Source organism: Vulpes lagopus, chromosome 6 (assembly GCF_018345385.1).
Source record: "Vulpes lagopus strain Blue_001 chromosome 6, ASM1834538v1, whole genome shotgun sequence".
NCBI lineage: Eukaryota > Metazoa > Chordata > Mammalia > Carnivora > Canidae > Vulpes > Vulpes lagopus.
The window spans coordinates 108,235,573-108,248,904 of record NC_054829.1 but is presented as its reverse complement, the minus strand read 5'-3'; the positions used below and the strand labels follow the sequence as shown (position 1 = coordinate 108,248,904).

Here is a 13,332-nt window from a genome sequence, read left to right as displayed (position 1 = left end):
AAAATAGAACCAATAAAAAGAAAAATAGAACCAATAAAATTAATAAATGATACAGTGAATTGTGCTTTAAGGAGATAATCATCCAAAGACAAATGTAAGAAAGGAGGAAAAAAAAAACCCACTAGATATATCACCTTTCTATCTGGCTGAGGAAGTGTCAAATATCCTATGATGGAGGTCCATATTAGCTCTGCTGCTTCATACCACATCCCTGAAAAGAAAAAGGGGAGATGGGACAAACTGCTAGTATCTGTCTATTGTGTTAGAAAATATCTTTGAAAACTAATACGGAAAGAAGATTCATTGTTTCCTGTTAGGAAAATTTAAGGCTGAATTACACTGACGGCAATCAATCGATAGCAATCTGCTGGAAAAACAGCAACCTATTTTTCCAGTTGGTTCAATACAGATAATTCTTCCCTTTCACAGAGAAACAGAAAGAATTATTATATACCATATACAATATATATAAATAAAAAATAATTAGCCCCATAATTAACAAGAATACTAATTTTCTGTGTTAAAAATTTTCAGATGTGCGCAGCCTGGGTGGCTCAGTGGTTTGGCACCGCCTTCAGCCCAGGGCGTGATCCTGGAGACCTGGGCTCGAGTCCCACCACGTCGCATGGAGCCTGTTTCTCCCTTTGCCTGTGTCTCTGCCTCTCTCTCTGTGTGTCTCTCATGAAAAAATAAATAAGATCTTTAAAAATTTTTTTTTCAGATGTGTTTGCATACTTATTTATTTATTTGAGCACCTGCAGCTCCTTTTTATTCTTCCTTTTTGATGTTTTTGAAAGTCTTCTGTGTTTAGGCGGGGATAGGCTAGGAAGCCCACAGGGGCCCCAGAAGCTCCCTCCTCCCTCCCAGCGCATCTCCCTCCGCTCTCCAGCCTACAGCAGAGCCTCAGCCCTGTGTCCCTCCCTCCTCAGGACCCCCTCCCCTAGTGCGGCTCACTCACCATCACCGCCCCCCCCCCCCCAAGTTCAGTTGCCCTGTCTGTGGGGGCAGTGCTAGAAGCCCTCTTGTGGACTGTTGGCACCACACTCAGCTTTGCCCGGCTATAACCAGCGGGGGCGGGGCCATGCATTTTAAAGCCCAATTAGCATTCTACAACTTTTGTTTGACAAAGTCAGGAATGCCCTCTGGGGAATGAATGGGTATGGTGTCAGGGTGGTTTACAATAAGGTGTCACTCTAACACATGGGGTCCTGTAGAACTGAAAGCCAGACGCCAGAAATAATCTTGAGAACCCTAGGGTTAATATCACACAGCTGTGTGTTTCTGTAACAAAACTCAACAGAAAATATTTTATTTTATTATTATTATTTTTTAGGTCTTATTTATTTATTTATGAGAGACACAGAGAGAGAGAGGCAGAGACACAGGCACAGGGAGAAACAGGCTCCACCCAATTTGCCCAACGCCCGAAGGCAGCGCTAAACCGCTGAGCCACCCGGGCTGCCCAGAAAATATTTTATTAGTGTTTATAACACTTCTGGGATCTTAAATGTCATTTTCTTTTTGATGAGGAAACTAAACGATGTGGGGATTAGTAATTTTAACCAGATACAAAAATTCCACAGTAAACTCTCACGGCCGGACTTTGTAAATGAGCCCTGAGAGGAGCAAATGTTTGATGACCGTACCTAACTTTTGCAGAATTTGCCCTCTGATCTGTATGCAGACTGACTGTACCAGGACCTTGTCGCTTTCATTTCTGTACAGCCAGGTACCTACAACAAAAGAGGGATAAAAGTAAAGCAGTTTTAGCTTTGAATTATCAAGGAAATAGCCTGGTGAAATGACACCGCTTTCTCACAAGTCTTCATGAACACAAGTAATACAGATTCCAGAGACCATCTTTTCTCTACATATAGGGAAAGGTCCAAACTCCTTGCTGTAACCTCCAAGGCTTCACAGAAATGAACTCCTGTCTGGTCTCCCAATGGACTGTGTTCTGTCACACTGACTTCATTTGTGTTCCTTATCATCAGAGCTATCTCTTGCTTTATGGCATCTGCACTAAGAGGCCTGGGATCCTCTTCCCTCTGGTTCCTGAGGAGACCAGCGATTCTTTCCAATCCACCCCAAATTGGTTGGGAGGTTGGGACTTGATGCACACACACGTCAAGAAGGTATGAAAAGACTAAGTACTCATATAATGAGCCTTTCTGGCAGGCAGACACCCAAGCTGGTCCATTTGACTTGAATGAAGAATGGTGAGTGGCTTTGGTTTTAATTGTGATTAGGGTGTGGGGCTGGGGTACGGTCTCCCACAAGCTATGCTCAGTTTACTGATAAGTATGTTTAAAACAACCCAAAAGGGCAGCCCCAAGGTCTCAGCGCTCTAGTGCCACCTTCAGACCAGGGCATGATCCCGGAGACCAGGGATCAAGTCCCACGTCAGGCTCCCTGCATGGAGTCTGCTTCTCTCTCTGCCTGTGTCTCTGCCTCTCTCTCTCTCTCTCTCTCTCTCTCCTCTCTGTGTTTCTCATGAATAAATAAATAAATAAAATCTTTAAAAATAAATAAATAAAACAACCCAAAAGGGACACCTGGGTGGCTCAGCAGGTTGAGCGCCTGCCTTAGGCTCAGGGCATGATCCTGGAGTCCTGGGATCAAGTCCCACATTGGGTTCCCTGCATGGAGCCTGCTTCTCCCTCTGCCTGTGTCTCTGCCTCTCTCTGTGTGTCTCTCATGAATGAATAAATAAAATCTTAAAAAAAAAATAAAACAACCCAAAAAACAGCCCCCCCCCATGCCTGCCTGCCCAGTTGTGGGACTGAAAATTGTCGGTGGTCAAACACCAAAAATAGAGTCAAATTCATTATTACACCCCTCCTGATTTTGTGTCACATCACCTTCTCTATTTTCTCCCCAGCTTTTAATCCCTGCGTGTGTGTGTGTGTGTGTGTGTGTGTGTGTGTTGTGTGGTGTAGAAGATGGGAAGTGTGCACATCCTAGGTTAGTGATGGCCACAAATGAGGGGTATGTAGTTAAAGTCTGTATTTCAAACTGCCTCCCCACTGGAAGTGGCTACAAGTGTCAAGAAACTTGGGGCCTTGTATCCAAACACATTGGGATTAAAAGTCTACTGGAAGTTGTCTTCAACTTACTGGGAAACTTGTTGACTTTAATGCCCAGAAATTCAGACAAGATATCTGGAGGTATAAATGATATCTTACTCAAATAGTAGGATGCGCTTCCTTTTGTGTATGATTAAATATTGAAAGAAATCCACTTCAAAATAAGCTCTTATTAAAATACATATAGAGTAAAATCAAATTTATTTTCCAAGCCATTTAAATACATAAACCCATATATGTATTTTTCTCAATTTATAGGCTTTATTTCCATTTATAGTTCCTCTAAAGTCTCTTCTGAGGCCCATAGAGTTACATGCTTTAACAGCATATTGTTCATTAGACAACACACTCTACAATAAAACAGGGAAATATTAGGACTTTGGTTGTTTTGTTTTCATTTTTAATTGGAGAAAACGGAGTAACAGAGAATTAAGTTTCTTGACCAAAGCCACATGTGAAGGTCGTTGTGAAGTTAGGAAAGCACTTTACCTGTTGCTCCATTATTGCTTATTAGACTGCTCAGGATATATTCTGCTTTTAAAAGTTTCCCTGAAAAGAAGCAACCAAACATCACACAATTAGTTCTGAACAGGTGCCTTTAATATTACTAGTAGTTTATGTTTTAAGATTAACACATTATAATAGGGAACATAACTTGTCTTGGAAACGTTCTATTTTAAAATTTAAAATCAGAAGTGCCTGGGTGGCTTGGCTGGCTAAGTGATGGACTCTTGATTTCCAGTGGTGAGATCAAGCTCCACCTTTGGCTGCACACTCAGCAGGGAGTCTGCTTGAGATTCTCTCTCTTCCTCTCCTTCTGCCCCCCCACGCATGTGTGCTCTCATGTACTCTCTCTCTAAAATAAACACATCTTAAAAAAATAAAATTTAAAATCAATAACTACATTATGCACAAAAGTGAACAGAAAAGATGACATTTCCAGGAATTGATAAGGTGGAAAGTTGTACTATATCTGAAATGGCAATTAGATCTATACACATATACACACACATATACATGCATTCATATAGAATAAGGCTTAAGAAGTAAAGGCAAACCCTTGTAAAACGTTATGTCTTCTTTCAATGAATGAAACTTTGAAAGTGGAAGGAAGGAAGGAAAGAAGGAAAGAATGTGTTTAGAAAAGACAGCATGAAATACCTGTGTAAATGAATTTTACCAAAGGTATCTTTCTTCTTAAAAGTTATATTTTCTACTTAGGTATGTATGTATGTATGTATGTATGTATGTATGTATGTATTTATTTATTTTAGAGCACACGAACAGAGGAAAGTATAGAGGCAGAGAGAGAGAGAGAGAGAGAGAAAATCTCTAGTGGACTCCCCACTGAGTGGGGAGTCCTATGTGGGGCTTGATTCCAGGACCCTGAGATCATAATCAGAGCCAAAATCAAGAGTTGGACGCTTAACCAACTAAGCCATCAGGTACCCTTCTAATTAGGTTTTGCTGCTAAGGATGGCTATTTTATTTTATTTTTTAAAAATAAATTTTATTTATTTATTCATGAGAGACACAGAGAGAGAGAGGCAGAGACACAGGCAGAGGGAGAAGCAGGCTCCATGCAGGGAGCCCGACGTGGGACTTGATCCCAGGTCTCCAGGATCATGCCCTAGGCTGAAGGTGGCGCTAAACCGCTGAGCCACTGGGGCTGCCCCAGGATGGCTATTTTAAACATATATTGATTTGTAATCACCAAACTTGCTGAATGCCTTAATTCTAATAATCAGTGTATTTCTTGAAGTTTTCTATGTGAGCAATCATACTGTCTATAGATCCTGATAGTTGTGTTTACTCATTTCTAATCTTTATATCTCTTATTTCTTTTTCTTTTTTCATTGCATTGGGAGGACTTCAGGTCAGTATTACATAGAAGTGATCATAAGTAACATTTTATTCTTTACTTGATTTTAAGGGGAATATTTCTAATTTTTTATCAGTAGTTTTGCCAAGGTTTTCAGTTGCTTCCTTTTATCAGGTTAGGAAGTTCCCTCTTGGGGCTCCTGGGTGGCTCAGTCGGGTTAAGCATCTGCCTTTGGCTCAGGTCATGATCCCAGGGTCCTGGGATGGAGCTCTATGTCAGGCTCCCTGCTCAATGGGGAGTCTGCTTCTTCCTTTTCCTCTGCAGCTCCCCTTGCTTGTGTTTTCTCTCTCTTTCTCTCTGTTAAATATAAATAAATACAATCTTAAAAAAAAGTTTCTTCTTATGCAGCTATCAGATTATTGCTGTTGAGTTCCAAATTCACCCTTCATTGCCTGCTTTGCAATAATGGGAATAGATCTTGTAAATAATTCTCCTTTACCAGCTTTGTCATCGGAGGGTGTGGAGAGACACTGCAAGGGGAGGCTGCTTCTCTTTCTGATTTAGTGTGGAATTCCTGCCAGGCACCTGCAGTGCATATAGCTTCTCAAATGCCTGCCTCCTGCAGCATTCCTGGCTTCTCCTGTGCCTTCCTCCTACAACATAGGTGGCTTCTCCAGCACTTGGCTCCTCAGTGTGCAGAGGTCAGCAGCACCCCCGGCCAGCAGCTTCCCACAGCATCCTCTCAGGTGATTCACAGTACAGTGCTGCCAGTGAGGGACTTCCCCATGAATGTTTCCTCCTGCCATTCCATAAAGGCAGCTTTGTGGTGAGTTCCAAGGCATCTTTTTGTCGACAGAGTCCCCCAGCACCCAAAAAGGTGGATTTCCAGTGAGTTTTGCTGGCATGGAACCTCCTTGACTTCTCTGCCATCCAGTAAGTTATGGCTGTGCCTTTTCCAACAAGGTCTGGATCATACTCCTGATGTGCCTGGCTGTAGGGTTGTGAACTTTTTCTTGCATGCTCTATCTCAGTACAAGGGATAGTGGCTATTCCTTATAACTGCTTATCTTGTATTCCTTATAGTTCTTTTTACTACTTACTAGTAATCCCTCATTAACCTCCTGATATAGTTAACATCTCTTCATATTAAACTTTCTCAGAGTAATACCCTCCAGTTCCATCCACCTCAAAGCAAATGGTGAGTATTTGTCGTTTCTAATGGCTGAGTAATATTCCATTGTATACATAGACCACATCTTCTTTATCCATTCATCATTCAATGGACACCGAGGCTCCTTCCACAGTTTGGCTATTGTGGACATTGCTGCTATAAACATCAGGGTGCAGGTGTCCCGGCGTTTCACTGCATCTGTATCTTTGGGGTCAATCCCCAACAGTGCAATTGCTGGGTCGTAGGGCAGATCTATTTTAACTCTTTGAGGAACCTCCACACAGTTTTCCAGAGTAGCTGCACATGTGGTTCACATTCCCACCAACAGTGCAAGAGGGTTCCCCTTTCTCCACATCCTCTCCAACATTTGTTGTTTCCTGCCTTGTTAATTTTCCCCATTCTCACTGGTATGAGGTGGTATCTCATTGTGGTTTTGATTTGTATTTCCCTGATGGCAAATGATGCGGAGCATTTTCTTATGTGCTTGTTGGCCATGTCTATGTCTTCCTCCGTGAGATTTCTCTTCATGTCTTTTGCCCATTTCATGATTGGATTGTTTGTTTCTTTATTATTGAGTTTAATAAGTTCTTTATAGATCTTGGATACTAGTCCTTTATCTGATACGTAATTTGCAAATATCTTCTCCCATTCTGTAGGTTGTCTTTTAGTTTTGTTGACTGTTTCTTTTGCTGTGCAAAAGCTTCTTATCTTGATGAAGTCCCAATAGTTCATTTTTGCTTTTGTTTCTCTTGCCTTTGTGGATGTATCTTGCAAGAAGTTGCTGTGGCCAAGTTCAAAAAGGGTGTTGCCTGTGTTCTCCTCTAGGATTTTGATGGAATCTTGTCTCACATTTAGATCTTTCATCCATTTTGAGTTTATCTTTGTGTATGGTGCAAGAGAATGGTCCAGTTTCATTCTTCTGCATGTGGATGTCCAATTTTCCCAGCACCATTTATTGAAGAGACTGTCCTTTTTCCAGTGGATAGTCTTTCCTCCTTTGTTGAATATTAGTTGACCCTAAGGTTGAGGGTCCACTTCTGGATTCTCTATTCTGTTCCATTGATCTATGTGTCTGTTTTGTGCCAGTACTGCACTGTCTTGACCACAGCTTTGAAGTACAACCTGAAATCTGGCATTGTGATGCCCCCAGCTATGGTTTTCTTTTTTAATATTCCCCTGGCTATTTGGGGTCTTTTCCAATTCCACACAAATCTTAAGATAATTTGTTCCAACTCTCTGAAGAAAGTCCATGGTATTTTGATAGGGATTTTAAAGATTTTATTTATTTATTCATGAGAGACACACAGAGAGAGAGAGACACAGGCAGAAGCAGAGGGAGAAGCAGGCTCTATGCAGGGAGCCCGATGTGGGACTCGATCCTGGGTCTCCAGGATCACACCCTGGGCTGAAGGCAAATGCCCAACCACTGAGCCACCCAGGCATCCCTGTTCCAAGTTCTACCTGAGGAGAAACCAAAGTTAGAACTCTGCCTGGGCACACCCAGCCCTCATCATTCTGTTCTCCCCACAGAATGCCATGCACACACATCATTGCCATCTGATGCCATCCGAAGGAACACAAGTTCGGTTTCACTCATACCCCAGACAATAGAAACCCCAAACATTGTAAAATGTCCCAAATTAGGGATATTGGAAGTGAGAAGTGTTCCTAAGTTCAACTCCGTCCCTGCAGTTACTCTAGAAAAGCAATAAACACGGACACAATTTATGCACAGCTGCAAGAACTTGAAAGTGAATGAAGTTGGGCTTTTGAAAAGTTAACTTTCACAAGCCCATTTCTCTCATGTCTTTTTTTTTTTTTTTTATCTCTGCGGCTCTCTGCATCTAACAATTGTCCCATTTAGTATGTCTGTACAGTTCCTTTTCAAAGGAAATGAAGTAAAGATATTTTAACCCTTTGAAGGGCCAGACTTACTAAAACAATAACAATAGCTAAAATCCATTTAAAGAATGAGCCAGTCCTGTTCCTGGGAAAGGCAAATCTGCCTTCTACTTTTGTCCTTTATTCTTTCACTCTTAGAAATGAGAATAGCAGGCTACACATTTCTAAACCTCGAGGTTATCAGTAATTTAAAGAATTCAAAAATTCTATAGAAGGACACTTCACTGTAATACATTAGCAGGCCTTTTTCTCCCTCCAACGCCCCTCCACATTACATCCTAAGTTAGAATGTCAGCCTCATTTTTCATTTCATTCAAAGTGACAGAAGGAAAAAAAAAAAAAAGATACTTTAAGGCCTAATCAGGTACTGTACCGGTGTTCCCAGTGATGGAAAAAAACCCTCAAATTACTTCAGTGGATTTGTCAGCTCTATTGTGAGCATAGTCAAGTGGCCCTACAGAAAGGAGACAGGAGAACTAAGAGAAAATAGTAGAATTTTAATCTGCTTTTTAAAGGCTCTTGGTCAGAAGTATAGCAATTCAGATACCCCTGTTTGAAAGCAGCAGGACAGATTTGTTAGAAGACAAAAGCTCCAATTAGTATTTTCCACACCCTTTCACAATTTTCTCTACCGCTTTTGGCTCTGAAACCCTTTATGCCAGGGCCTTTGTGCTGGCAGGAGGCGGGTGCAAGGGCACCTCTGAGGGCCGGGGGCGGGGAGAGCCCGCCGCCTGAAAAGATGGCCCCGCAGGCCTCGGGCGCCCGCCGGCCTCGCGCGGAAGTCAGGCAGCCCCGAGGGCGGGCGGAGGGAAGGCGAGCCGCGGGCCCGACGGCGCCCGGCGGCGAGGGCCGGCGGGAGGGCGCCTACCTGAGTTTACGGAGATCCGCGCTTGGCGAATGACCAGCTGCGGGGCCAGGGGCGTTGCGGGCTGCAGCCGGTGCAGCGCCTGGGCGACCCGCAGGAGCGCGCCCGAGACGTCGAGCCCGTACAGGAAGCGGTCGCTCAGGAACACAATGGCCGCCGCCGTCGCGCAGTCGCCGGCGAGGATGGAGGCTTTCAGGGACGCCTGGAGCAGCAGCCGGGGAGCAGGGAAGGCGCCGAGCTTAGCCTTCTAGGCGGGTTTTATCTTTTTTTTTTTTCTTAAGATTTTATGTATTTATTCATGAGAGAGAGAGAGAGAGAGAGACAGGCAGAGGGAGAAGCAGGCTCCATGCGGGGAGCCTGACGTGGGACTCGATCCCGGGTCTCCAGGGTCGCGCCCTGGGCCGAAGGTGGCGCTAAACCGCCGAGCCACCCGGGCTGCCCGGTTTTTATCTTATTTTTTAATCCAAACAAGAGCAACAAAACCTAGACCTAGGGCAAGAAAAATATATGTGTGGGCGGCTGAACCGAAAGAAAAAAATGGATGAGGAAAAATCCAATTCACTTGTGAGAGAGAACCTTTCTTTCATTTCATTTTCCCCACCACATTTCTAGAATTATGCAAGTGATAAATGCATATTTCCCGTTACTAGAAAATTCGGACCACACAAGGTAAAAATGAGAAGCGCCCCTTAGTTTCCCTACTCTGCCTGATGTTTCCTCCTCCTCCCCCAATCTCATTCTCATCCAAGCTCATGATGGTTTCAGAGCGATCCTTCTAGAAATTTATACTCTTTTAGGTATATTTAGACATTGATTCCTTGTCTTGCCTTACTCTTTCCCCTGTCTCCTCTCCCTCTTTTTCTCTCTTATTACATGAGATTACACCAGATCTATTGTTATGCTGGTTGGTTCTTTCAGTCATCGTAACAATTTAGAAGAGCTTCCACATCAGTTCATAACATTTATAGGCTTCACGTATTGCCTACATTTTAACTAAGAAGAAATGTAGGATATTAGGTAACGTTTTAAATTTAGTTTATCTTATATTTAGTTAAATGAACGAAACAAGAAAAAGAAGGAAACGGGCATGAACTGAAGGGGTAACAAAGAGTGAGAAGTAGAGATAAATGAGGCAAACTTCTATGGAAACACATCATCTTTTGGTCTCCAAGGTGTTATACTAAAGACCTGCAAAGTCATGTAGCCAACAGCATCAATGAGTTTCCCACTCAGTAGTACTTTCTTCATTTGCTAAACTAAATCAAGCAGTGTTTTCTGAGCATGTTAGCTCACATAGGAAGTCCAAGAAAGCACTGTTCATTTTCCTAGTGCAATGTTATTACACAAAGCACTGCTTTCCTCACCACATAGTCCTAAGTACTAATACTGGGTAAAACGAGATGTGGGGCACAGTGCTAAGTGCTTTCCGTGTACTAATTCACTTACTCTTTCCAACAATCCCAATGGGTAGATTCAATCAATACCCCCATTTTACAGATGGGAACCCTGAGACTCATAGAGGTTAAGTAACATGCCCAAGGTCACATGACCTGTGACTAGCTGGGGAAATTTGAACACAGGATGTTTAGGTCCCAGTCTCACATGTTCAAGTCCCATGTTGTACCGACTTTATTTTAGGAAAACAGGAGTTGGATATCAATTATCTGATACTCGCAGTGATACCAGTAAATAAATACCAAATATGTAATCAGTGTTGTTACATTTGCTGGTCTGAGCATAACTTACTTTAACAAACTGAAACTAAGAGAAGATGCATTCAAATTGCGAGGGAGTAACCTCTGCTTTTCAATTTCTGCCTAGAACTGTTCTTTTAGAGTTTTAATTTGATACTTGTGTATTATGTATCTCTAAGTAAAACAGGCCTAAACTTTTATATCTGGTCCATTCTAGAGTTCTATCAATGGTGCTTATTCACGTGATTTGACTTACGTTTTGGTGTGCTGATCTATAGCACTGCATATAGAACATAACATTTATATTTATAGGTATTCATCAATCAGGTAATGCCTACCAACAACCAGCACAATAACCTCCCTATTTTCATACTGATGCATTCTTAACTCATTAAGTCTTTTAAACTATCACTGTGTTTATTAAGTCTAGAAAGTGATAATTTGCACTTGTATTTATTCTTTTGTTCAAACTGATCACTGTTCTCATTGTGATAGAGAGGCCAATTATAGGGGGTAGGGGTAGGATATCTCCCTTCCCCTTGGTGTTACCTTCCTTGTGAAGGGAGCTTACTTATTGAAGCACTCCTGGCCTCTCTAGTCCTTTACCCACTCTGCCCCAGGGAAGGTGGAATGACTGACTAATATGATTGGGAAATTTGGGAAGAAGAAACTGGGCATGCCAGACTTAGCTCTTCTCTTTTTCCCCTTGGGAACAGCTGTCTAAGGGAAGCAGGATACTCTGCTATTATGTATCATGAGTCTTACCTAGAAAGCCACCCTATATGTGGTGTGCTGCTTGCCCTAGTAATCTCTGTGACTGAATGAGGATTGTCTACATAATTCTGGGGTTTAGCTAGCAGACCTCCTGTGTTTTAATATGAAGCTACATCTCTCAGTTTAGCCTTTATCAGAAATAAAGGTAATGTTTAACCTCTCGTTTGCCTAACTCTTGTTTTATTTCTCTGTCTGCTCAGAATCCAGGCAGGAAAGATTCCTGGATCCTTTAAAGGTTCCAACGTTAATCATTGCCTAATATACCATAATCCTTTCTAAGGAAAACTGCTCTGCTCACAGTTCCTGCCTTTGAAATTGGCATGCATTTTGCTACTCGACCTTGACCCCATTTCCAATCACCCTCTCCCTGCCCACCAGTCAAAGCTAACCTAAGATACTCATCTGATCCCTGGCCCCATGACTGTGGCCTGGCTTGAAAAAATGAACTTTCAAATCTGAACTAAGAAACATAGAAAAAATGGTAGTCAGGTTAGAAAGAAGCAGAAAACAGAATGTAGCTAAGTTACATTTATGGGCAACAGCTGACTGAAGATGGACAAATGACAGCTCTGAATCCAAATGTACTTTTTCATGACTGCTATTCTTAGAGTTACAGGCCTCCTTTATTTTTCCATTATGTTTTTGTAAAAATGTACACCTCATTTTGTGAATTTGCTCGAGTAAACCTGTTTCTTCCAACCCCCCCCCAGAAAAATCTAAAACTGAAATGTTCAAAGCTTCTATTGAGAATTGTCAAATTTTAAAACATGAACAAGTCAGCCAACTGACATTCATAAACTCTACATTCAAATGGAAAGGGAAATTTATGGTTTTATGTATGCCCCAGCTCTGTTCACTAAGGCTGGTCTCTAGTCAAGAGTCTTTCCTATGCTAGGTACCCATGACACAGTTCTTTAGTTTGCAGTCTCAGCTGTTATCTGCAGAACTGGCTGGCAGCCTCTTCCACTGCTAGGTTTCCTGAAACTTCTTGGAAAGAGCAATGCTATTGCTATCACGCTGCTCATGATTCAGCAAGCCATAGTGAATTCCCTCTCTTGGAGGTTGCACTTTGGTGTATGCCTGATGGTCAGTTCTGCTCTCCCTTCTCACAGCTGCCCCACTTCAGTTTTAGGATAACTGTATACCTACTTGGGATGCAATGCTTAGTGACAAGCTATTTTCTAGAGGTGATTCTCAATCTTTACCTCTCTGATAAAAATGCTTTCCATCATTGTAGCACCATCTGGTTTATGAAAAACATTCACATACATTATCCTACTTAAATTTATAGTAACTATAAAATCTAAGTAAGGTAAGGAAACAAGTTGAGAGGTTAAATAACTTTCCAAATTTACAAAGTCCAAAGGGTCAGGCAGGAATCCAAGTCTATATCTTTCTTTAAAAAATTATCTTATTGTGGTAAATAACACATCACATAAAATTTACCATCTTTACCATTTTTAAGTGTACAGTTCAGCAGTGTTAAGCATATTGTTGTGGAATAGATCTCTAGAACTTTTCTATCTTGTGAATATGGAAGTCTATACTGATCAAACAATAACTCCCTTTCCCCATTATATTCCAGCCGCTGGTAGTCACCATTTTACTTTCTAGGTCTATGACTTTGTTTTTTTAATTTATTTTTATTTTTTTAAAAGATTTTATTTATTTATTCACAGGGACAGAGAGAGAGAGAGAGGCAGAGACACAGGCAGAGGAAGAAGCAGGAAGCAGGCATCATACAGAGAACCGGACATGGGACTCGATCCAGGGTCTCCAGGATCACACCCTGGGCTACAGGCGGCGCTAAACCGCTGTGCCACCGGGGCTGCCCATCTATGTCTATGACTTTGAATACTCTAGGTCTTCAAATAAGTGGAATCATATGGTATTTGTCTTTTTGTGACTGACATATCATTTAGCATAATGTTCTCAAGGTTCAACCATCTATAGCATGTGACAGAATTTCCTTCCTTTGTAAGGCTGAATTATTCTATTGTATGTATATACCAAACTTT

At 41.9% G+C, this 13,332-nt stretch overlaps 1 protein-coding gene across 13 annotated transcripts in view; it reads right to left on the bottom strand.

Moving 5' to 3' along the window:
* ALPK1 (alpha kinase 1) overlaps positions 1–13,332 on the bottom strand; it is a 129,586-nt gene that overhangs the window by 16,862 nt on the left and 99,392 nt on the right. For 10 of the 13 annotated variants that reach the window (XM_041759451.1, XM_041759447.1, XM_041759450.1 and 7 more), the window contains 4 exons: positions 8,850–9,048; positions 3,576–3,635; positions 1,647–1,733; positions 135–211 (listed from right to left, as the gene is read on the bottom strand). In XM_041759451.1, coding sequence (XP_041615385.1) covers positions 135–211; positions 1,647–1,733; positions 3,576–3,635; positions 8,850–9,048 — 423 coding nt within the window. The remainder of the gene's footprint in view (positions 1–134; positions 212–1,646; positions 1,734–3,575; positions 3,636–8,849; positions 9,049–13,332) is intronic. The other 3 variants (XM_041759456.1, XM_041759455.1, XM_041759457.1) reach the window with 3 other exon arrangements.